At 47.6% G+C, this 24,953-nt stretch overlaps 1 protein-coding gene and 1 long non-coding RNA gene across 2 annotated transcripts in view; one reads left to right on the top strand and one right to left on the bottom strand.

The window, feature by feature from the left end:
- Positions 1–20,971, top strand: part of asmt (acetylserotonin O-methyltransferase) — a 36,727-nt gene extending 15,756 nt beyond the window's left edge. Inside the window, exons 5-8 of the mRNA XM_038818466.1 lie at positions 8,214–8,332; positions 11,250–11,390; positions 16,188–16,310; positions 20,551–20,971. Coding sequence (XP_038674394.1) covers positions 8,214–8,332; positions 11,250–11,390; positions 16,188–16,310; positions 20,551–20,762 — 595 coding nt within the window. The 3' untranslated portion in view covers positions 20,763–20,971. The remainder of the gene's footprint in view (positions 1–8,213; positions 8,333–11,249; positions 11,391–16,187; positions 16,311–20,550) is intronic.
- LOC119977483 lies at positions 10,677–21,774 on the bottom strand. Its single transcript, XR_005463202.1, has 2 exons — positions 21,631–21,774; positions 10,677–11,530 (listed from the first exon to the last, which is right to left on the bottom strand). It is a non-coding gene; the product is annotated as an uncharacterized LOC119977483 (long non-coding RNA).
- Positions 21,775–24,953: the final 3,179 nt, after the last annotated feature.

Below are 24,953 nucleotides of genomic sequence, written 5' to 3'. Positions count from 1 at the left end.
CATCTGCAAGTTGCTTGAGGCTGCAAGGTTAGTGACGTCAACTAGCTAAAAGGCCCCATTGTATTGTAAGAACTGGTGCTGCTGTCCCAGCACGGGTAGTCCCGTTTCTATGGTAACAGCCAGTCTAGGGTGATAATGTCTTAACGAAAACTGTGTTTTTCTAATTAATGTTAGATGCAGGTATGAAAAATTTGGGAAAATTGGCAAGCGATGGAATGAGAAATTTGCACCAATACATTTAAATCTCTTAAACTGATGGACAGACATTTTAGCCGAATTGAGTAAATTATAAATTAGTTACAGGCAATCAGAAGAAAAAAGTTGGCTAGACCTTAAAATAATAATCTCCTGAAGAATCATTTACCGGGATAGAAAAAACTCATCCTGGGGTCAACCCATCTATATTTCTGAAACCTATTTCCTTTGAAAAAATGAAATGAAATGAAAATCACTTATTGTCACGAGTAGGCTTCAATGAAGTTACTGTGAAAAGCCCCTAGTCGCCACATTCCAGCGCCTGTCCAGGGAGGCTGGTACGGGAATCGAACCGTGCTGCTGACCTGCTTGGTCTGCTTTAAAAGCCAGCGATTTAGCTGAGTGAGCTAAACCAGCCCCTACTGCTTGCCTTTGCTATTCGCTATTCGCCATCTTTCTTTTGTTTAAATTACTTTGTTATTTTATCATGTATTATGATTTGAAGAATTACTGTGATCTGTAATTGAATGAAAACTCAACTACTGTATTCGCTAAAGACAATCAATCTGACTAGCTTGCTGCCGGGCTAGTGGGAAACTTCCTAAATTTTGTATTGAAAATAAGTTTACCAGTGGCACAGCTGACAATTAGAGTACAAGTGGACTTTGCCCAAAAGCACAGACTTGACCTCTGTTATTTGGGAACTGAGAAGGGATAACGGATATCAGGGTTCCGAATAGACACAGAGATCCATCAACCATCCAGGGAAGATAATTCTAAAGATTCACAAGCCTTTGAGCGAAAAAGCTTTGCCTCATCTCAGTCTAAATGCTTGGCCTCTGTGTCTCCATGTTCTGGATGCTCCAGTCAGTGGAAACAATCTCTCAATGTCTATCCTGTCAAACCCTTCCCGGATCCTCTATGTTTCAGTGAGATCACCTCTCAATCATCTGAACTCTCGAGAATATGGAGACAGTTTAGCCAGACTCTCATCGTCACATCATCTCATCCGAGGACCCTGTTTAGTGAACCTGACAGTCAGAAAACATGTTGACATTCCATCCTGGTGTGAAAACCAGCGAGTCATTTCACAAAGCCACCCCTACACTCCTCTTCCCCTTCAAAAGCATCGGCAGAAAATCTTCTAATGGATATAACTTAATCATTCAAAGGATGTTGGCATCACTGGCAAGGCCAACATTTATTGCCTCTCATTAATTGCGCTTAAGAAAGCGCCACCTTTGTGAAATGTTGCAGTGAAATGGAGCAGCTCTGAGGCAGCGGAGTGGCTTTCTCGCCCATTGCCCGGGCAGTTAGGAATCAAACACATTGCTGTGGGTCCAGAGTCACATTTTTCTTTTTATTTGTTGGACGTGAATGTTACTGACAAGGCCAGTTCAGCAGGTGGTGGTGAACTGCCTTCTTGAACCGCTGCAGTCACTGTGTTGTAGGCACACCTACAGTGCTGTTAGGGAGGAAGTTCCAGAATTTTGACCCAGCGACAGTGAAGGAACGGTAATAAAGTTCCAAGACAGGATGGTGAGTGGCTTGGAGGGGAACTTGCAGATGGTGGTATTCCCAGGTATCTTCTACTCTTGTCCTTCTAGATGATAGAGAACATGGGTTTAGAGGTGCTGTTAAAGAGGCTTTGTAATTTGCTCTATTGCATCATGTAGATGGTACACATTACTGCCATTGTGCCCATGGTGGAGGGAGTGAGTGTTTAAGGTGGCAGACGGGCTGCCGTCAATCAAGCGAGCTGCTTTGTTCTGGATGATGTCAGTCACCTTGAGTGTTGTTGGAGCTGCACTCATCCAGGCAAGTGGAGAGTATTCCATCACCCTCCTGATTTGTGCCTTGTAGATGGCGGACGGGCTTTGCTGAGTCAGGAGAGATGCTACTTGCAGTATAGTTCATGCCTCTGAACTGCTTTTGTCACCACATTATTTATATGGCTAGTCCAGTTCAGTTTATGGCCAATGGTAACCCCCCCGGTTGTTGATCGTGAGGGATTCAGCGATGTAATGTCAAGAGGTGACGGCTGGATTATCTCTTATTCGAGATGATCATTGCCTCATTGCCTGGCACTTGTATGGTGCAAATGTTGCTTACAACTTATTCGCCCAATCCTAAATATTGTCTAGGTCTTACTGCACAGGAGGGGGATAGAGAACCTAGCAAAGTGGTGTAACGACAACAATCTCTCCCATAATGCCAGCAAAACTAAAGAGCTGGTCATCGACTTCAGGAAGCAAAGTACTGTACACACCCCTGTCGGCATCAATGGAGCCGAGGTAGAGATGGTTAGCAGTTTCAAATTCCTAGGGGTGCACATCACCAAAAATCTATCCTGGTCCACTCACGTCGACGCTATCACCAAGAAAGCACAACAGCGCCTATACTTCCTCAGGAAACTAAGGAAATTCGGCATGTCCACATTAACTCATACCAACTTTTACAGATGCACTATAGAAAGCATCCTATCGGGCTGCATCTCAGCCTGGTATGGCAACTGCTTGGCCCAGGACCGCAAGGAACTTCAGAGAGTCGTGAATACCGCCCAGTCCATCACACAAACCTGCCTCCCATCCATTGATTCCATCTACACCTCCCGCTGCGGGGGAAAGCGGGCAGCATAATCAAGGATCCCTCCCACCCGGCTTACTCACTTTTCCAACTTCTTCCATCGGGCAGGAGATTCAGAAGTCTGAGAACACGCACGAACAGACTCAAAAACAGCTTCTTCCCCACTGTCACCAGACTCCTAAATGACCCTCTTATGGACTGACCTCATTAACACTACACCCATGTATGCTTAATCCGATGCCAATGCTTATGTAGTTACATTGTATATATTGTGTTGCCCTATTATGTATTCTCATGTATTTTCTTGACTTCTGTTTAATTCCCTTTTCTTCCCATGTTCTGAATGATCTGTTGAGCTGCTTGCAGAAAAATACTTTTCACTGTACCTCGGTACACGTGACAATAAACAAATCCAATCCAATCCAATATAGACACAGACTGTTTCAGTATCTAAGGAGTCACAAATGGTACTGAACATTGTGCATTCATCAATGAACATCCCCACTTCTGATCTTACGAAGGAGAGGAGGTCATTGATGAAGCAGCTGAAGATGGTTGGGCCGAGGACCAATCCTGAGGAACTCCTGCAGTGATGTCCCAGGAATGAGATAGTTGACCTTTAACAGCTGCTATCATCTTTTCCTGAGCTAGGTATGACTTCAAGCATTGATTCTCAGTAATTTTACTTTGGTTAATGGCTCATTGATGCCATTCTCAAAAGCTGTCGGGGCAGTTACTCTTGTCTCACTTCTTGAGTTCAACTCTTTTCTCCATGTTTGGGATGAGGTCACAAACTGTGTGGCCTTGGAAGAAGCCAAGCTCAGCATCAATGAGCAGGTTATTGTTGAGTAAGTGCAGCTTGGAAGCACTGTCGAAAGCCCCTTCCATCACTTTGCTGATGATCAAGAGTAGACTGATGGAGCGATAATTGGCCAGATGAGATTTGTCCTGTTTTTTGTGAACAAGACATAACTGGGCAAATATCTACTCTGTCAGATTATTGCTAGTGCTGTAGATGTACTTTTGTTTTCAGCCAAGGAATATGGGCTTCACTGGGTAGATCAGTATTCATTACCCATCCCTAATTGCCTTTGAGAAGCTGGTGGTGAGCTACCTTTTTGAACCCCTGCAATCCAAGTGGCAGAGGAACAGCTTGGCTGAAGGCATGGTTAGTTATGGAGTACAGGTCATCTGTACTGTTGCTGAAATACTGTCAGGGCCCATAGGCTTTTGCAGTATCCAGTGCCTTCAGTCATTCCTTGTTATCAAGTGGAGTAAATTGAAATGGCTGAAGACCGGCATCTGTGACCATCCAATTCAGCACTTCTGGCTGAGGATTGTTGCAAATGCTTCAGCCTTACCTTTTGTATTGATGTACTGGACTCTACTATCCAGTATCATTGAGGATGGGGATATTTGTGGAGTGTCTTCCTCCAACCAGATGTGTAATTATCCACCACCATTCACAACTAGATGTGGCAAGACTGTGTAGCTTAGATCTGATCCATTGGTTGTGGGATCATAGAACATAGAACAGTACAGCACAGAACAGGCCCTTTGGCCCTCGATGTTGTGCCGAGCAATGATCACCCTACTCAAACCCACGTATCCACCCTATACCCGTAACCCAACAATCCCACCCCCCCCTTAACCTTACTTTTTAGGACACTACGGGTAATTTATCATGGCCAATCCACCTAACCCGCACATCTTTGGACTGTGGGAGGAAACCGGAGCACCCGGAGGAAACCCACGCACACACGGGGAGGACGTGCAGACTCCGCACAGACAGTGACCCAGACGGGAACCGAACCTGGGACCCTGGAGCTGTGAAGCATTTATGCTAACCACCATGCTACCGTGCTGCCCCATATTTATGTCTACAAAATGATGCTTTATGTTGTTTGACATGCAGGTAGTCCTGTGTTATGACTTTAACAGGTTGACACCTCATTTTGAGGGTTGATTCCCTGGGTGATAGAGTGATAGTCGAGTGAGGGATAAGCTATTCTATCACCGCTGATGCCCCAATTCACCTAACAGCGCACCTTTTGGGACTTGTGGGAGGAAACCGGAGCACCCGGAGGGAAGACACGCAGACACAGGGAGAACGTGCAGACTCAGCATAGACATTGAACCAGGCCGGGAATCAAACTTGGGATCCTGGCGCTGTGAAGCAACAGTGTTAACCACTGTGCTACTGTGCCGCCCACCATTCAATTGAATCATGGCTGACATGCATCCAAATCCTATTTATCCACTTGTGTTCCAAAACTCATAATTCCCTTGCCTAACATCAACTGATCAGTCTCAATTTTGAATAATTTCAATCCCATTCCTTCACTGTCACTGGGTCAAAAACATGGAATTTCCTCCCTAGCAGCACCGTGGGTGGGTGCCCCTAAACCACATGGACAGCAGCGGTTCAAGAAGTCCACCATCTTCTCAGGGGAATTTAGGGATGGGCAATAAAGGAAAATGCTGGCTCAGCCAGAGACGTCCTGGTCCTGTGAACAAAGGAAAAAAGTTTCAATTGACCTCACCTCTCCAGCCTTTTCAGAGCGTGTGTTCAAGATTTAATTGTCCTCTATATGGAGAAGTGAGGCTGATTTAGCACAGAGCTAAATAGCTGGCTTTAAAAGCAGACCAAGGCAGGCCAGCAGCACGGTTCGATTCCCGTACCAGCCTCCCCGAACAGGTGCTGGAATGTGGTGACTAGGGGCTTTTCACAGTAACTTCATTTGAAGCCTACTTGTGACAATAAGCGATTTTCATTTCATTTTTCAAGAGCTTACTGGAACCATTGCACAACAGCTTAGCCCTAACTTTCAGGTTTGTCAAATCCTTTGACAAAGAGTCATCCAGACTCGAAACATAGCTCCCTTTTCTCACCACAGATGCTGTCAGACCTGTTCTATTTTTGTTTCAGATTTCAGCATCCGCAGTAATTTGCTTTTATCTTCATGTTCAGCGCTATCTCATTTCCCCTCCAGTCTCCATTTTGGTTGCTAATTCACCCTCTGACTCTTTTTCAAGTAACCTGGGACACCTTTCCTCTCCCCCACTACTTGATGCTGAGACCATAGAACATACAGGACAGAAGTCGGCCGGTCAGCCCACCGAGTCTTCACTGACCCACTTTAAACGCTCACTTCCACCCTATCCCCGTAACCCAATACCCCTCCTAACCTTTTGGACACTAATGGCAATTTAGCATGTCCAATCTCCCGAACCTGCACCTCGTTGGACTGTCAAACATCTACACAAAATAACAGCAAACGTAGCGCACTAGTTGGCTGCTGAATACATTCTACATTAATTCTTTCACATCTTGTGTGCCCATATCTCCAATTTGCTACCTTGCAGTCAGCAGTTGAAACTTGCCGAAATATATAAAGGAAACTACATCAATCAGAAGGGGACATTAGGACCTTAGCGAGACTATACTCCGAGTATTGCCTACAGTTTTGATCTCCTTATCTAAGGGAGGAGATACTTGCCATGGAGGGAATGCAATGGAGGTTCAAGAGATGGCAGGATATGAGGAGAGATTGAAGAAACTGAGCTTGCATTCTCTTCGGTTTCAAAGAATGAAAGATGGTCTCATTGGAACTTACAAAATTCTTACAGGGTGTGACAGGGTAGATGTGGATAGGATGTTTCCCCTGGTTGGTGAGTCTATAACCAGGGGACCCAGTCTCAGAATGAGGGGCAGGCCATTTAAGACTGAGCTGAGGAGGAATTTCTTCACTCAGAGGCTGGTGAATCTTTGGAATTCCCCACACCAGGGCAGTGGAAGCTCAGTCACTGAGCATGTTCACAACAGAAAACAGTAGATTTATGGGCTCCAATGACATCAAGGAATATGGACACAGTGGGGGGAAAATGGTGTGGAGGCAGATGGAGGTGACATGATCTGTTTGAATGACAGAACAGCTCCGACAGATCGAAAATAATTCTTCCTGCTCCAATGTCCCTATTCTCCTATATTCCGAGGAGGTTAAGTTAAGACATGGATCATCTGAGCCCCTCAATTGGTTAAAGTTTGCACTGCCTTGGAAAACTATCTTACCCTGTTGATTTGCCATCTTGTCATCACTATTACTGCCTAATCATGACTACATTCACTCATTTACTTGTATATCTTGTGCGACAAACGTCTGGTCAGCTCTCAGCAGAGGTTAAGAGGCTGGACCAGATGCCACAACTGCATTTTTTTATAAATTTAAAGTACCCAATTATTTTATTTCCAATTAAGAGGCAATTCAACATGGCCAATCCACCTAACCTGCACATCTTTGGGTTGTGGGGGTGAAACCCACGCAAACACGGGGAGAATGTTCAAACTGCACATGGACAGTGACCCAGGGCTGGGATTCGAATCCGAGTCCTCATCGCCATAGGCAGCAATGCTCGCCAGTGTGCCACATGTCGCCCCTAAATTTATAAATTATAAATGCAGTGTGGAAAGATCGATTGGTTCCAGGAATGATAAAATCAGAAATACCGCTTGGGTATTGTATGTAGCAAACTTTATTAAAACAAAAGCAAAGAAAACAATATTTAAACTTTTACTTCAGCTAACACGAACAGATTACATGCAGTATCTTAACCGTAACACACGAGTTCCCATTAAACCAATGTACATGAAAAGGCAGCTCTTGTTCTACTTAAACAAAGAGGCAAAGATATTACCTGCATTTATGAAACAATTTTCTTCTGTGAGGGACATTTGCTCAGAATCTTTTTTTCAATTCTCCCTTGGTGGCAACTTTCATGATCTTCCAGGTCGATTTCACAGCCTTCTCTGTAACTGTTCAAAACAGCATTTCTTCCTCTCTCTAATCCACCCAGCTTCTAAAAACAGAGATTGTCCCTTGAGGCGGTCAGGCTCGAACTTATTATCGTTATCTCAGCTGATTGGCTCCTCTGTTTATACAAAAGAACAGTGCTATGCCAATCACATGCAATTAACCTTCCATTGATGGTCTGATGGCTGGTCAAGCAAGGATGTGCCAAATGACAATGGATCTTGAATGGGTCATCTTGTGCATTCCTACTAACAAGGTTAAGTTTCAATGGGACAAGGTAACTCAGGACGTAGGAATATCCCTATGAGTCTGGTGCGATTAATCTTTTTAACCCCTAAATTGTCTGCTACATCTTGGACCCCTTTCTGAGCCAAAGTTCCTAATATCTTTTTATCCTGGCACTTGGCAAAACAACTTAGAGATGAAATTGTCCTGTGGGAATTTTAGATTACCCCATTCTTAGGCAATTTCCTTGGCCTGTTATTTTAACTGATGTTTTGTGTTAACATCTCTGTTAAAATAACAACAGCAAAAAAAGAATTGAGTATGATTGAATCACACATTTTAACACTAACATTCCCTCATTGTCATGTCAACACCATTAATGCTGTGATACCATAGGTCCGAGGAGGAAATGTTGAAGTTTATGCAACTGATGAATTCAATTTGGAATATATGTGGAAAGGATGTGGTAACGGCCTTTGACCTTTCAACTTTTACCAACATCTTTGATCTTGGCGGTAAGTGACTTGTAACTGCCTTTCTCAAAATGTTTATGTTTCAGGACCTAAGAAACTTGTAATTAGAAGTGTGTTTTTATTTAATTAATTGATTTCTCTTTGATACCAATGTCATGTCCCACCCATTAAGTAGGGAGCGGTTGATTCCTGCTCTTCTGCTAATGCCAACCTTTGACCGGCTTTTAAGGGGAGCTTGTTCACCTTGTGTCATCATATCACTGGATATTTGTTAAAATATCAGATGAACACTGCAAGTGGCACAGAGAAGCATACTTATCTGAGGGCTCGCCGACGTACAATGGCTCCCATTCCAGCAAAGCCTCAATTTTGCTTTCCTCTGTGTCCTCACTCCTTCTTATCTCTGCTGTGAGCTTCAAGATCTCATCGCTCCTCCAATCCTGGTCACTTGCATACCCCCAATTTTCATTGCCTGCCCCCTCACCAAACATGAGCCCCCCCACTCCACAATCCCCCAGCAAGCCCACCGTTGGTAGTGTGCCTTCAGCTACTGAGTCCTTAAACTCTGGAATTTGTTCCTTCAACCTCACTGCCATCTCTACCTCTCACTGCTTAAAATCTAACTCTTTGAACAAATCTGCCCCATTATTTGGGTGTAATTGTTCATGAGCCACTGAACGTTAACATGCAAGTGTAGCGGGCAATTGCCGGTGAGTAGATGGTATGTAGGCCTTTGTTACAGGCAAAGTGCAGGACTGGAGAGGTCTTGCTGCAGTCGTGTGGAGTCTTGGTTGCACTGCACCTGTACAGTTTTAGTCCCCTTAACTAGGGATGGATATGTGTGACATGGAGAAAGTGCAGCAACAGTGCACCAGACTGATTCCTGGGATGGCAGGATTGCTCTCTAAGGAGAGATTTAGGAGACAGGGCCTGAATTTTCTAAAATTCAAAAGAATGGGAGGTGATCTCATTCAAACACACAAAGTTCTTACAGGACCTGACAGGGTAGATTCAGGAAGGACGTTTCTCCTGATTCGGGAGTCTGGTACTAGGGGACAAGGTCTGCGAAAAAGGGGCAGGTGTGAGATGAGAAGAAATTTCTTCACTCAGAAGATTGGAATTCTCTACCCCAGATGGGCTGTGGAGTCACAGCCATTGAGTACATTCAATAGAGAGATCGGTAGATTTTTTCGATATTAAAGGCAGCAAGAGATCTGAAGATAGTGCAGGGAGAATGGTAATGAGGTCGAAGATCAGCCATGATCTAATTGAATGGTGCAGCAGACTCGAGGGGCTAAATGGTCTCCTCTTGCTCTTATATCCTGTGTTCCTATCTCTTTATGTTGCTCGGTATTTAATAATGCTCCTGAGAAACACCATGAGGCAGTTTACTACATTAAAGGTGCATTCCTTTGTTTGGTCCAGTGACCAAAGCAATTCTGCCCCTGCCCCAGCAATTCTCCCCCTGCTTTTGGAACTGAAGAAATGCCAACGATTGACTGGGTCACGCCTGTCAATCACTCCGACCTTTGACTTCACAACTATTTTAGAATAAACCAAATGGAATGTTTTATAAAGTCACTCGGACCTCCTGGCACAGGAAGGCAGAAAAATGCAGATGAATTAATATATTTGAATATTAGATAGACAACAGGAAGAAAAGTTAGAATACTTCCTCACTCTTTCAACTTCTTCCATCGGGCAGGAGATACAAAAGTCTGAGAACACGCAGGAACAGATTCAAAAACGGCTTCTTCCCCGCTATTACCAGACTCCTGACTGACCCTCTTATGGACTGATGGACTGATCTGATCTCTTCACACATCAGAGGATTAGATCGGGTGGACAGTGAGAGCCTTTTTCCTCGGATGGTGATGTCTAGCACGAGGGGACATAGCTTCAAATTGAGGGGAGATAGATATAGGACAGTTGTCAGAGGTAGGTTCTTTACTCAGAGAGTAGTAAGGGCGTGGAATGCCCTGCCTGCAACAGTAGTGGAATTGCCAACATTAAGGGCGTTTAAATTGTCATTGGATAAACATATGAATGATAAGGGAATAGTGTAGATGGACTTGAGGGATTTCACAGGTCGGCGCAACATCGAGGGCCGAAGGGTCTGTACTGCGCTCTAATGTTCTATGTTCTCTACTGAGTAGTACTACACTCCTGTATGCTTCACCCGATGCCTGTCTATGTATTTACATTGTATTTTATGTTTGCCCTATTATGTATTTTCTTTTCTTGTGCGGCACGATCTGTTTGAGCTGCACGCAGAACAATACTTTTCACTTTACCTCGGTACATGTGACAATACACCAATCCAATCCAATACAAATAGAATGATCTCTATGTGAATTTGGAAGGGCAACAAAGAGTCCACACCGAGTTTGGTTGAAACGAAAAGTTATTTTATTTTACAACAAACTATTATATACAGCTCGAGTAAATCCCTACTGGGTCTTCTCTAGTTGGTGTCTTGCTGGCTGACTCTACTTATACAAGGCCAAGTGTTGTTCAAGGTCCCCAGCCCCCTTATCATGGAAGCTTGTACTCTGCGAGATCCACGGGACAGTTAATCATCCCTATTCCATTAGACCCGTGTGGGTTATAATACTGAAAAGAGTCAAAGCTAAAAAAAAACAGAAACAGGAGCAAGAATACAATGGGAAAAAGCACACCAAAGATTTTCAAATTGTCTGCATTTTAGTTATTTCACAGTAACTTGATTGAAGTGTTAATGAAAGCCTATTGTGACACCAAAAACAATTATCATGATCTTATTATTTCTTAGTATCTGGTTACTGTTATAAGCTATCTCTCCTGACCTGGCGTAACTTTTATTCACATAATGATCACACCCAGTGGCCTCATGAAATGATTAAAAATAAATCTTTGCAATGTTACCAGTTTAAAATTTAAAAGGCACATGTTTTTTTTTTTCTTCCCATCTGTTTTGAAGGATGTACTGGTGCAATAGCCAAGGAATGTATCTCTGCATATCCGCGGTCAAGGGTAACTGTCTACGACCTTCCCAAAGTCGTGGAAATGGCAGGAAGACACTTTGTGAGCCCAGATGAAAAACGGATTACATTTCATGAAGGTACATGGAACTGGGGAAACTGCTGGATGGTCAAAACGGCCGCTGTCCATCTGCTTTGCCCTCAACCATCCTAGTTGGCATGGGATACAAAGATAATGGAATTGTTGTGTAACCGTAGCCATCAGTCTCTTTCAATTAGTCTGCAACAGAAACGAAATGAGGAAAAAAAGAAGACTAGTCGGAGAGCTTTGGGAGCCATAACTCCAAAGTTATCTGTTCCTGCCATAAAAAGCTACACTTACCACATGCCATGTCTCAAATTACTGCACTCATGTACCAAATTGCTACTTTGGTATTTAGTGACAAGGCGATTAAGACAGTCTCAAATTACCCATCTGCTAACAACACTAGGTTCTACCCAGCTAAGCACGATTCAGCTTTGATAGTACCACGAGGATGTTTCCACTTGTGGGAGAGACCAGGGTCACGGTATAAGAATAAGGGGTCTCCTATTTAAGATGGAGATGAGGAGAATTATTTTGCTGTTGAAGGGTAATTAATTAGTCTGTGGAACTCTCTTAACCCAGAAAGTCGTTGAGGCTGGGTCATTGAATTTACTCCGGTCAGAGCTGGACAGAATTTTGGTAGACAAGGGTTGTAGGGCCGGATGGCAAATTGGAATTGAAAGCCGTCAGATCAGCCCTGATATTGAATAGCAGAGCCGGCTCATATGGCTAAATGGCCTACTCCTTATCCTATATCCTATGTTACAGGGAATCATTGCTCAGGATATTCACTTTCAGTAAAGGATAAGCCATTAAATCTGGAACCTATCGCATAAAGTTGTGGAATTTGGGTAATACGGAGGTGGGGTGGGTGTGGGGAGGCGTTGTCATGGAGATGGTCTGAAATTACTTTTCAGCATTTCCATCAATAATGAGTCCTCCTCTACAGAGCAGCAAACCCCATACCCAGCAGCACATGATCCAGCCTTCTGTTTGGACTAGAATACATATTCTCAGACCTGCAAGTTTTCTAAAGGCTACTAAAGATCTTTCTTCCTGTGGGGAATCACAATCTAGTAATTCACACTGTGTTATATTGTATGTGTTGTGTTCTTGTAAGCTCGGTATACGTGTAGTTGCGCGGCTCTGCCCATAGGGGGAGATGAGGAGTTTGTACTGGGCTCCACCCTTGGCTCCACCCATGGTTCCGCCCATGGCTCCTCCCACTAACTGGAAGTATAAAGCTTTGCAGTCGTGAGCCTGCCTGCCAGTTCATCTCGTCGCAGGCAGGCTCTGTTGTAAGACTATTAAAACCACTGTTCACTTCCAACCACGTGTCTTGTGAATTGATGGTCACATCACTTCCTTATGCATTTTCCCTGCCACATCACATCCCTGTGTTATGCCCATGTGTCCCTTTGAAAATTACCTGAGGAAGGAGTAGGTTGGACCTGTACTCATTGAAGTTTAAGGAATGAGAGGTGATCTTATTGAGACAGAAAGAATTCTCAGGGGGCTTGACAGGGTAGATGCTGAGAGGTTGTTTTTGCATGTGAGAGAGTCTAAGACCAGAGGGCATAATCTCAGAGTTAAGACAGAGATGAGGAGGAATTCCTTCTCTCAGTGAGTAGTGAATCTGTGGAATTCTTTACTGCAGAGAGCTGTGGAGGCTGAGTCGTTAAGTATGTTCGAGGCTGAGGTAGATAGATTTTTAATCAGTAAAGGAATCAAGGGTTATGGGGAGTGGGAAAGTGGAGTTGGGGATTGTCATTTGAGATCAGTCATGAAGGCATTGAATAGTGCAGCAGACTTGTTGGGTCGAATGGCCTACTTCTGCTCCTGTATCTTATGGTCTAAAAGATCCACCTCAGAGCTGTGGGACTTTATCCCAGTTTTAAAAAAAGTATAATGGGCCTAAGGTCCTCACCCCTCACACCCCCTTCCTCCCACAGACTCCCCTTGCCCCATCCATGCCACCTCATGTCCCATTTGCCAAGCTATGGAACGCAACCCATACCCCATGGCCTGTCATGTCCCCTATTCCACGCTGACACTTCAACCAACCCACTTCTATCAGATATCAGAGACCCAGAGGTGTCAATCAAGCAATTATTTTCCTGGGATTCAGGTGCTGCAATAAGAGTAGTGGATGTCTGGGCTCTCAGCAAAACCTCATTATGTATACTTGGTTAAATGAGAATGGAGTGCCATAGCTTGGCAATGGGGCTGAGGGGCCATGCGGGTGCATCAATTTTCATAGCTTTGGATAGGGCACATGATTAGCGGGTGGATTGTCGAAGCTTGGCAGAGGAGGCATGAGTGAAATTGGGTGCAGGTGGGGGGTCACCTTGCCATGGGGGGGGGGGGGGGGGGGTGCGGTCAAGAGGAGAAACTTTTGAATTCACCTCTTAAAAACTTCACTCATGCAGCCGAGGGGCATGACTCCCCCGAGGGACCACGAGCCACGACTTTTTAGAAACCTGGCCCAACTCCATGAACATTATGGAAGATTAGGAGATGCCTATCTCCATAATGAAGCCGGCTGACTCGCACCCTTTAAAGGCACTCCCAAAAATCAAAGATTCCGGGAATGTAGTCAGGAATTCCACAATCAGGACCAGCCTGCCATTTTCAAAGGGCTCCCGAATCAGCCTAACTTAGTGAAAATCCAGCTGCTTGTTGAGCTGAATTCGGAGCTGGTCACATGATCTCTTTTGTTCCTTCATTTTACCAGAAATTAAAGAGACATTCTCAAACCATTGCATCTTCTCAAACCATTGCATTCATAACATGGCCAATGGTGCTGACAGTCAATACTTTGTGTTGAATTCTGGGAATCTCTTTGAGGGCAGGGATTGACTGAAATCGCAGCAGAAATTCACCCCCGAAGAATGTCTATTAAAAAAAAAACATATGAACATTACACACAGGAGAAGCCCTAATGGCCCATCATGCCTGCCCCACATTCCTGACACCTGGAACATCATGGCTTCCAGCCCTGGCAATCACAGTCGGATTGTCACTCTGCCCCTGATCATTTACAGATGCATGTTTCTCGCCTGGGCCCCCAACCCAGCTCTGGTCAGAAATGTGCAGCGCCGCGTCTCCAGAGCCCCTTCCAGTACAGTTCAGCAACACTAGAGGCAGGGGAACCACACTCTCTCTTTATGGCACTCGCTGTCCTAGAGCAGGTACATTTAAATGTCCTCTCCACTTTGGTAGGACAGAAGATAAGTGGGTAGGATGGGCTTCAGGGTGATGAGATGGGGATAGTCAATGGGGGTGGGGCAATATAGTTGGGGGGGGGGGCAGGATGTCAGTGAGGAGGGTCTGGGAGTGTAGTCATGGGGTCCAGTGTGGGGGGGAGGGGGAGGAATTGGGTACGAGGTTATCTGGGGGCTGGGGGGCTTGGGGTTGGTTGTCAGTGCCTATAGTTACCCAGGAGTTAGAAGTACTTTTAATCCTTATAACTTCTGCTCAGAGAGTTGGGAACCGTCAGAAGTCTCTGATTGAAATTGGCATATCAGTTGGTTCCCAGTGGCAGGGTAATTGCCCATCAGAAATGTAATCTTCCCAGGTAATTCTTGTGCAGTTCTGGCTGGGGTGGAGGGGAGAGTTAGGGGGAATGGAGTGCATCTTCTGGGGTACACCTGGTATATGACCCCCACCACACTGCCACAACCCCCGCACTGAATGTGGACATTTTGGACCCATATCTCGATACTTTTGATCACCAATTCCTTCTTCTCATTGTGCCTCTCAAAAAACAGAGTCAATAAGGAGAAAAAATATTCCCGACAATTCCTCTTCAACCTGCTCAAGTGATTGAGCCAGGAGATCCCATGAGAACATGTATTGTGTCAAAACTCTACCTTTATCTTACATGTTTCTGGAGCAACAGCAGCATATTGGTTGTGTTACTGGATTCAACTAAAGACCTAGAAGCACAAGTTCAAATCCTCGGCGGGCGGGAGGAGGGGGGGGCAATTTGAGTGGTCAATGGTGGGGTAATGAGTGCAGGGGAGGGTGGCCAGTGGGTCAAGGAAGGAGCGGACAGTCTGCGGGTCCCAAGGGTATTTGGGGATGTAGTCGGAAGGGTAAGCGGTGGGGGTTAGTGAGCAGTAGGGGTGTAGTCAGGGGGTCCCTTGAGCGGTAGGGGGTTGGAGGGAGTCCTATTGGAAGGGTCAGGGGGATAATCAGTGGGGTGGGAGAATGGGGGTAGGTGGGAGTTTCCCATTTTGGGGGCTTTGGGGTCCCATGGGAGGATTGAACAGGGGTGGGGGGGATAGTTGGGCAGGTCCTGTGGGAATTTGCGGTGGGGGAATAGGGAGCCCTGTGTGGGGGAGGGGGTGGGGGAGGTTGGGGTGAGGTGGGGGGGGAGGGGGGGAGAGAGGCGGGGGGAGAGGCGGGGGGGTGGGGGGGAGAGGCGGGGGGGGGGTAGAAGTGGGGGGGGGGAGAGGCAGGGGGAGGGGGAGGAGAGAGGCGGGGGAAGCTATGAGTAAAAAATCTGTCACAAAAAGCTAGCCTTAATAGGAACCATTAAACTCCTGGATTGTTGCACAAATCCATTTAGTTCACTAAATGTCCTCTCAAATGCCAAAGCTGTCATCCATTTCTATCTTTCCCAAGTCCCGAATCGCTGCAATCTGTTTGGCTCCTAACTGCCCTCTGAAATGACCTCGTAAATTATTTCGCTGTATCCCAGAAGGTCCGCCATCTTCTCAAGGGCAGTTTGGGATGGCTAGGTGCCAATGCCCTCAAGAAAGGAGGGGAAACCTCTCCGCAGTTCTATTTGTTTTTTTCACATGGCACCAACCTTATTTTCCTCACATCCCACTCTCTTCAAATACAGGAGACTTCTTCAAAGACCCGATACCTGATGCTGACCTCTACATTTTGGCTAGAATAATTCATGATTGGACTGACGACAGATCCCTGGAGCTACTGACCAGAGTTAACAAAGCTTGTAAACCAGGTGAGTCTATGCAGACAATGTGTAATGTTAACGGTTTGCTGTTCATACTCTGCAGAAAGGGAAGATGGTGGAGTAGTGGTCATGTGACTGAGCTGGAAACCCAGATCATTCTCTGGTAACTTGGTGTTATATTTTAAATAATGACTTATCTAAAATATATATATTACTCTTGAATCCACCAGGATGATAAAATGACCAATAGTCTTCCTATTGAAAGATTAACTATTTAATGAGTAATAAAATAATAAACGGAGTCCTTTATAATACTAAACTAACTATAAAGAAATAAAGTACAATATAGATAACTATATAACTATACACTATTATAACAAACTAGTTCTAACTTCTTACACTCTAGCTATTCTATGTCTTGAATGAAACTTCAAATGAAATGAAAATCAAATGAAGTTCCTGTGAAAAGCCCCTAGTCGCCACATTCCAGCGACCTGTTCAGGGAGGCTGGTACGGGAATTGAACCGTTCTGCTGGCCTGCCTTGGTCTGCTTTAAAAGCCAGCTGTTTAGCCCTGTACTAAACCAGCCTCATATCCCATGTCCCATCCTGCTTGTTCACTGTCTTGAATCACATCAACATTGTCATCATCTTCATCATCATCATCTGACTTAGAAAAGGCGGGAATCCAGTTCTTATAGTATCTGACTGTGAGACATCTAGTGTTGAAATGACTGTACTACATTTACTTACATTGATCATGTATATTGATAGCTGAATATCACTATACATGGGTTCAAATCCCACCACTGTGTTCAATTAATAAATCTGGAATATAAAGCTAGTCTTATAAATGATGACAACTATCAGTGATTGTTGTAAGAACTCATCTGGTTCAAATGTCCTTTCGGGAAGGAAATCTGCCATCCTTACCTGGCCTGGCCTACATGTGACTCCGGAGCCACAGCTCTTAACTGTCCTCTGAAATGGCCTGGCAAGCCACTCAGTTTAAGGGCAATTAGGGATGGGCAACAAATGCTGGCCTAGCCAGCAGACATCCACATCCTATGAAAGAATGACCTTGCACACATTTGATGTGCATGTGTCATAGAAAACGAGCATGTAGGTGCAGCAGATAATAGGGAAAGCAAATGGGATTTTGGCATTTATAGCAAAATGAATTGAGTATAAAGGTAAGGAAGTGTTGTTGCAACTGTACAAGACATTGGTAAGACCGCACCTGGAGTATTGTGCACAGTTTTGGTCTCCTTATTTGAGGAAAGATGTAGTGGCATTGGAGGCAGTTCAGAGGAGGGTCACTGGATTGATCCCAGAGATGAGGGGCGCGATTCTCTGCTCCCCACAACGCCTGGGAGAATAGTGGGAGGGCCTCCCCACTCGCCCCGCTCCATGAATCGCCGCTCGCCGGTTTTCATGGCGAACGGCGATTCTCCGAGGCCGATGGGCCGCGTGGCCAGCCGTTTACGACCTTTTCACGACGGCGGCAACCAGACCTGGTCGCCACCGTCGTGAAACGGGTGCCAGAAGCCCGTTTAGGGTGTATAGGCGTCCGATTGGCACGGCCGTACCACGGCCGTGCCAAGGAGGGCAAAGGCCCGCGATCGGTGCCCACCGATCGTCGGGCCTGCGTCCGTAACGGACGCCCTATTTTCCCTCCGCCGCCACACAAGATCAAGCCGCCACGTCATGCGGGGCGGCTGAGGGAAAAGACGGCTCCGCGCATGCGCGGGTCGGAGCCATCTGCGTGATGACGCCATCCGCGCATGCACGATTTGGAGTCGGCCAACCTGCGCATGCGCGGCTGACGTCATACAGGCGCAAGCCGCGTATCATCCTTGGTGCGCGGCTTTGACGACGGTCGTCAAGGCCGCGCCGCCGAGACCCCTGGGGCCCCGTTCCTAGCCCCGATGGGGGGGGAGAATCGGGTCCCGGGAGGGGGCGCGGAGTCTGCCGTGGGTGACGGCCTCTTTCACGGCAGCCTTCCCGATTCTCCGCCATTGCGGAGAATCGCGCCCGAGGGTTTTGTTGTATGGGGCGGCATTCTCCACTACCCGGCGTGACGGAGGGTCCCGGAGTAGGGGAGTGGCGCCAACCACTCAGGGGTCGGGCCTCCCCAAAGGTGGTTGGAATTCTCCCCACCTTTGGGGGCCAGCCCCGTACCGGAGCGGTTGGCACCAGAAGTCTGGCGAAAAAAACCGGCGCCCCCGGCAGCGGGGCTGGCCGAAAGGCTTTCGCCGGTCGGCACATGCGCCGGCAGTGATGTCAGCGGCAGCTGGCCGCTGACGTCACTGCCGGCGCATACGCGATGTGGGGTTCTCTTCTGCTTCCGCCATGGCGGAGGCCGTGGTGGCCACGGAGGAAAATAGTGCACCCAGGGCACTGGCCCGGAGTCTGAGCGGGGGGCCCCGATCGCGGGCCAGGCCACCGTGGGGGCACCCCCCGGGGGTCGATCACCCCCCCGCCCCCTCCAGGACCCCGGGGCCCGCTCGCGCCACTGAGCCCGCCGTTCCAGAGGTGTTTTAAACCTCGGCGGCGGGAGAGGCCTCCAAGCGGCGGGACTTCGGCCCATCCAGGCCGGAGAATCACTGCAGGGGCCTCTGCGATCGGAGTGGCGAGATTCCTGCCGCCGCCACTTCCCGGGTGGCGGAGAATCTCTGCCACGGCGGGGGCGGGATTTTCGGCGGCCCCAGGCAATTCTCCGAACCTGCGGGGGGTCGGAGAATTTTGCCCATGAAGAGAGATTGAACAGTTTAGAAGAATGAGGGGAGAACTAATTGAGGTATGCAAGATGCTGAAAGGTGTGGATAAAGTAGGCGTGGAGCTGATGCTTCCTCTTGTGGGGCATTCTCGAACAAGAGATCATAATCTTAGAATAAGGGATAGCAAATTTAAAACAGATTTGAGGAAAACTACTTCTTCCAAAGGGTTGTGAATCTGTGGAATTCGGTACCTCAGAGAGCGGTGGATGCTGGGACAGTGAGTAAATTTAAGGAGGAGTTAGATAGATTTTTAATTGGTAATGGGTTGAAGGTTTATGGAGAACAGGCAGGACAGCGGAGTTGAAGCCAGGATGGGATCAGCCATGATCACATTGAGGGTGTTAGGCTCGGGGGGCTAAATTGCCTACACCTGCTCCTAAGTCATGTGGCCTAGCAAGGAGATGATCTGGCTGATCTCGCAATTCATCTCTTGGCCTGTAACATTGTAGGTAGCAGATGAGGAACATATCAGCCATGATATAATGGTGGAGCAGACTCGATGGACTGAATGGCCTAATTCTGCTCCTATATATTTTGAACTTATGGGCCGCGATTCTCCGCTCCCCACGCCGGGGGGGGAGAATCGCGGGAGGGCCGGGAAAATCACACCACGCCGCCCCGGCACCCCCCGCGATTCTCCCACCCACCCCAAAATGGCAACACGCCGCTCGGAGAATTGGCGTTCGCCATTTTTCCCGGCGACCGGCGATTCTCCAGCCCGGATGGGTCAAGCGGCCTGACGACCCCGAGCAGTTCACGCCGGTGCCAACCAAACCTGGTCACTGCCAGCGTGAACATCGCGCGGCAGGTAAGTGAGGAGCCTGTGGGGGGCGGAGAGAGGATCAAGCACCATGGGCGTGCTCATCAGATGTCTGGCCCGCGATCGGTGCCCACCGATCGTCGTGCCGGCGTCTCTAAGAGACGCACTCTTTTCCCTCCGCCGCCCCGCAAGATCAAGCCGCCATGTCTTGCGGGGCATCGGAGGGGAAGATGGCAACCGCGCATGCGCGGATGACGTCACTTAGGCGCCACCGGCCGGGTCATTCTCGGCGCGCCGCTTTGACGCAAGCGTCAAGGCCCGGCGCCCGAGATTCGCGCAACACCGATCCTAGCCCCCGGGGGGGGGGGGGGGGGGGGGGGGGGGGGAGAATAGGGGGCGAGGAGCGGCCTCCGACGCCGGAGTGATACACTCCGGGTTTCACTCCGGCGTCGGCTGTTTCTCTTCGTTTCGGAGAATCGCACCCATGATGTTTCCACTGAGGCCCAAAATCCAGTACAATTCTGCCATAAATTTCAGGAGCAAGGAGTTTGCTGGAACGTGCTGAAGCCTAGGCCAGGATTCAGATGCAGCAGGTCCTTGCTCCTGTATAGCACATGTTACTTTTTCCTGAACTGAAAATCCAGGATGGGGAGCTGGGTTCCGCGGGAGAGCAATTGCCAATTGCGCTGGAGGAACCGGGTAAGTCCCAATAGGTATTAATTTATGTGATCTGTGTCACTTTTAATTAGGCAGTGGAGTGCTGCTGATTGAAGCACTGCTGGAGGAGGACCGAAGGGGCCCCATCACAACCCAGTTGTACTCTCTGAACATGCTGGTGCAGACGGAGGGGAAAGAACGAATGCCCTCAGAGTACCTCAAACTTCTGGAGTCAGCTGGATTTAAGGACGTGCAAATCCGAAAGACAGGAAAAATCTATAATGCCATTTTTGGAAGGAAGTGAACTGTCTTGTATATTTTTCACTCCTGCCGGAATTAAAATACGTGGAGATAATCTGAAAGGTGATGCAAGTCTAGCAGAAGCATTCTCTTCAATACATTTCCTTGTTCATTTAGAAAAAAATAACTTTAACGTGTTTTTATGTTTACCAGCTCATATAACTGGTCCTAATTTCCTGGTTCCTATGTTCATAAAGGCAGTTGTTGACTTTTTCCTAGTTCTATTTCTACTTCAAAGAAATGGTAAAAGACAGTTAAAATGAAATGGGATGAAAACCAATGGGTCGAGGTGGGGTAGAGCTGATCATCTGAAGTTGTTGTCGAATTCAACAGGAGGGGGGATTTCCACCCCAGGTCTTTGGTCATTTAGAAAACCCGATGCCTGCGGACACACTTAATACTGACAAGCCTTCTGCAATGCACATGCTCTCCCGCCAGCGGGGAAGACCCCCATTCCCTTGATTAATGCTACAATATTGTGAATTCCCAAGATAGGAGCATAGAATCATAGAACGTACAGTGCCGAAGGAGGCCAATCGGCCCATCGAGTCTGCACCGGCCCTTGGAAAGAGCACCCGACTTAAGCCCACACCTCCACCCTATCCCCGTAACCCACCTCACCTTTTTTGGACACGAAGGACATCATGGCCAATCCACCTAACCTGCACATCTTTGGACTGTGGGAGGAAACCGGAGCACCCGGAGGAAACCCACGCACACACGGGGCGAACGTGCAGAATCCACACAGACAGTGACCCAAGCCGGGAATCGAACCTGGGACCCTGGAGCTGTGAAGCAACTGTGCTTGGAATCAATTCTCACTAATTATTTAAAGGCGTGCTTGGTAACAATTAGATACTAATTAATAATACCTCAGAAACGTCACACAATAAATCGGGGGTAGGGCCTGTTCATCATTGGTTCCTCCTTCACCTTTGACTCATTGGGTCATGTCTCACTCCAGAGACTTAAGCACAAAATCTAGGTTATTGCTCCCTTGCAGTACAACCTAGTTGAGGCCTGGAAAACAAAAGGCAAAATCGATTTCAAAACATTCACAGACATTTACTGTTGTAAAAATGTTTTCCTTTATCAGAGTTACAAAGCCAGAGCTCAGAGTGTGGACAGGGATAAACCCTGAATCCACCTCCTTGCCTGCTCCAAAAACCTATTCAAATTGAATCCAATTCATGATCCCCACAATAGAGACGCTCCAGATCCAGGCATTACACCTGACCTCACACTCATCTTAGCCAAATCCGAGAAGTGATAAGCAGACATTTATTTACTTTACGAGTTCATACAATATTCCCATCAGTGACTTTATTGGTAGTATCTAAAGGAAATGGGCTAAAACAATGGACACAGGAATTCTGTTTGAAAGCAGAAGTCTTTGTCCATGAATACCTCCCACAGTTATTCTGAGGCTTTTTTTCTTAAGGGGCTGGTTTAGCACAGTAGGCTAAACAGCTGGCTTGTAATGCAGAACAAGACCAGCAGCACGGGTTCAATTCCCGTTCTAGCCTCCCCGAACAGGCGCCGGAATGTGGCGACTAGGGGCTTTTCACAGTAACTTCATTGAAGCCTACTTGTGACAATAAGTGATTATTATTATTAGAAATACTTTACAGAGGAAAATCTAACGATTTCTACATCAAGTGGATATCATGGGCGGAATTCTCTGACCCCCCGCCAGGTCGGAGAATCGCCGGGGGCCGGCGTCAATCCCGCCCCCGCCGTGTCCAGAATTCTCCGGCACCGGAGATTCAGCGGGGGCGGGAATCACTCCGCGCTGGTCGGCATGCCCCCCCCCCCCCCCCCGGCGATTCTCTGGCCCGCGATGGGCCTAAGTCCCGCCGATGTCATGCTTCTCCCGCCAGCGTGGATCAAAGCACATACCTTACCGGCGGGAGCAGGCGGCGCGAGTGGGCTCCAGGTTCCTGGGGGGGGGGGGGGGGCGCGCGTGGAAATCTGGTCCCGGGGGGTGCCCCACGGTGGCCTGGCCCGCGATCGGGGCTCACCGGCGGGCCTGTGCCGTGGGAGCACTCTTTTCCTTCCGTCTTCACCATAGTCTTCACGATGGCGGAGGCGGAAGTGACCCCCTCCCCTGAGCATGCGCGGGGATGACGTCAGCAGCCGCTGATGCTCCGGCGCATGTGCGGACTTCCGCCGGCCGGCGAAGTCCCTTCGGCCCCGGCTGGCGTGTCGCCAAAGGTCATCCATGCCAGCCGGCAGAGTGCCAACCACTACGGCGTGGGCCTAGCCCCTCAATGTGAGGGCTTGGCGCCTAAAGGTGCGGAGACTTCTGCACCTTTGGGACGGCCCAACGCCAGAGTGGTTCAAGCCACTCCATCACGCCGGGACCCCCCCCCCCCCCCCCCCCCACCATGTAGGGGAGAATCCCGGCCCATAGCTGTAATGGTTAGTATCTGCCTCATTGCAGTAATGAGCAAGTGTTGCTCTGTAACTGCTGCTGTTTCCCACATGAGAAATTAATTTAACTTCTGCTTATTCAGGTTGAAATAAACATTTTCTTTGTTTATTTGGATGTGGGCAGCACTGGCAAGGTCTGGATTTGTTGCCCATTCCTAATTTCCCCGGAAAAGAATGTCTTACTTGGTCATTTGAGAGGGTAGTTAAGAGTCAACCACATTGCTGTGGGTCTGCAGTCACATGTGGGCCAGACCGGGCAAGGACGGCAGATTTCCTTCCCTAAAGGACATTAGTGAGCCGGATAGATTATTCAACAATCAATGAGAGTTTCAAGGCAACCATTATGATTCCAGATTATTACTGGAACCATGTACAGGTCCACAGGTCACTGAAAGGGGCAACACAGGTGGAGAAGGTAGTCAAGAAGGCATACAGCATGCTTGCCTTCATTGGCCGGGGCATTGAGTATAAGAATTGGCAAGTCACGTTGCAGCTGAATAGAACGTTAGTTAGGCTACACTTGGGAGTACAGTGTTCAATTCTGGTCGCCACACTACCAGAAGGATGTGGAGCCTTTAGAGAGGGTGCAGAAGAGATTTACCAGGATGTTGCCTGGTATGGAGGGCATAAGCTATCAGGAGAGGTTGAATAAATTTGGTTTGTTCTCACTGGAATGACAGAGGTTGAGGGGTGACTTGATAGAAGTCTACAAAATTATGAGGGGCATAGACAGAGTTGATAGTCAGAGGCTTTTCCCCAGGGTAGAGCGGTCAATTACTAGGGGGCATAGGTTTAAGGTGCGAGGGGCAAGGTTTAGAGTAGATGTACGAGGCAAGTTCTTTTACACAGAGGGTAGTGGGTGCCTGGAACTCGCTGCCGGAGGAGGTGGTGGATGCAGGGACGATAGTGACATTTAAGGGGCATCTTGACAAATACATGAATAGGATGGGAATAGAAGGATATGGACCCAGGAAGTGTAGAAGATTGTAGTTTAGTCGGGCAGCATGGTCGGCACGGGCTTGGAGGGCCTGTTCCTGTACTGTACCTTTCTTTGTTTTTTTGTTCTTAGACTCCAGAGCATTGTTCCGGGTTTCTGCATTACTAGACCAGAGACATTGCCATTGTGCCACCATCTCCTCGTAAGTACCATTTTGAAAAGTGCATTAGAACGTAATAAATAGGAACAGGAGTAGGCCACATTGTCCGTCGAGCCTTCTCAGTCATTATGGCTGATTCTCTACCTCAATACCAATTTCCACTTGCTTCTAAAATCCCTGGATTCCCTGAGAGACCAAAAATCTGTCTATCTCAGCCTTATATACTCAATGATGGAGAATCCACAATTGTAGAGAATTCCAAAGATGCACGGGTTGTGTTTATGTTTATGTCATAGTGTTTATGAGTGAAGAATTTTCTCCTCATCTCAGTCGTACCTTAACACTCTCTTATCCTGAGATTGTACCCCTGTGTTCTAGATTCTCCAGTCAAGGGTACAGCCTCTCAGTGTCTACTCTACCAGGCCCCTTCAGAATCTTGTTTGTGTGAGGATCCCAGTTGATGTTGTAATTGGAAGAGAAGATTACAGAATGGAACTCTGGCTCAAAGGACCATGGGCTGGGTTCTCCGTTTCAGCGGCCAAGTGCCGGCTCAAACGGAGAATTTGCGGTTGTTTTATGACGCCAAAGTTGGCGCCGAACCCTTACCTATTCTGGCTCCGGTGAGAGGCTAGCAGTGGCGCCAGGTGAAACTCCTGACTCCCGCG

Source organism: Scyliorhinus canicula, chromosome 14, assembly GCF_902713615.1.
Source record: "Scyliorhinus canicula chromosome 14, sScyCan1.1, whole genome shotgun sequence".
In the NCBI taxonomy this organism is placed as follows: domain Eukaryota; kingdom Metazoa; phylum Chordata; class Chondrichthyes; order Carcharhiniformes; family Scyliorhinidae; genus Scyliorhinus; species Scyliorhinus canicula.
Note: the sequence above shows the minus strand (reverse complement) of the source record. Positions and strands in the feature narration are given on the sequence as shown.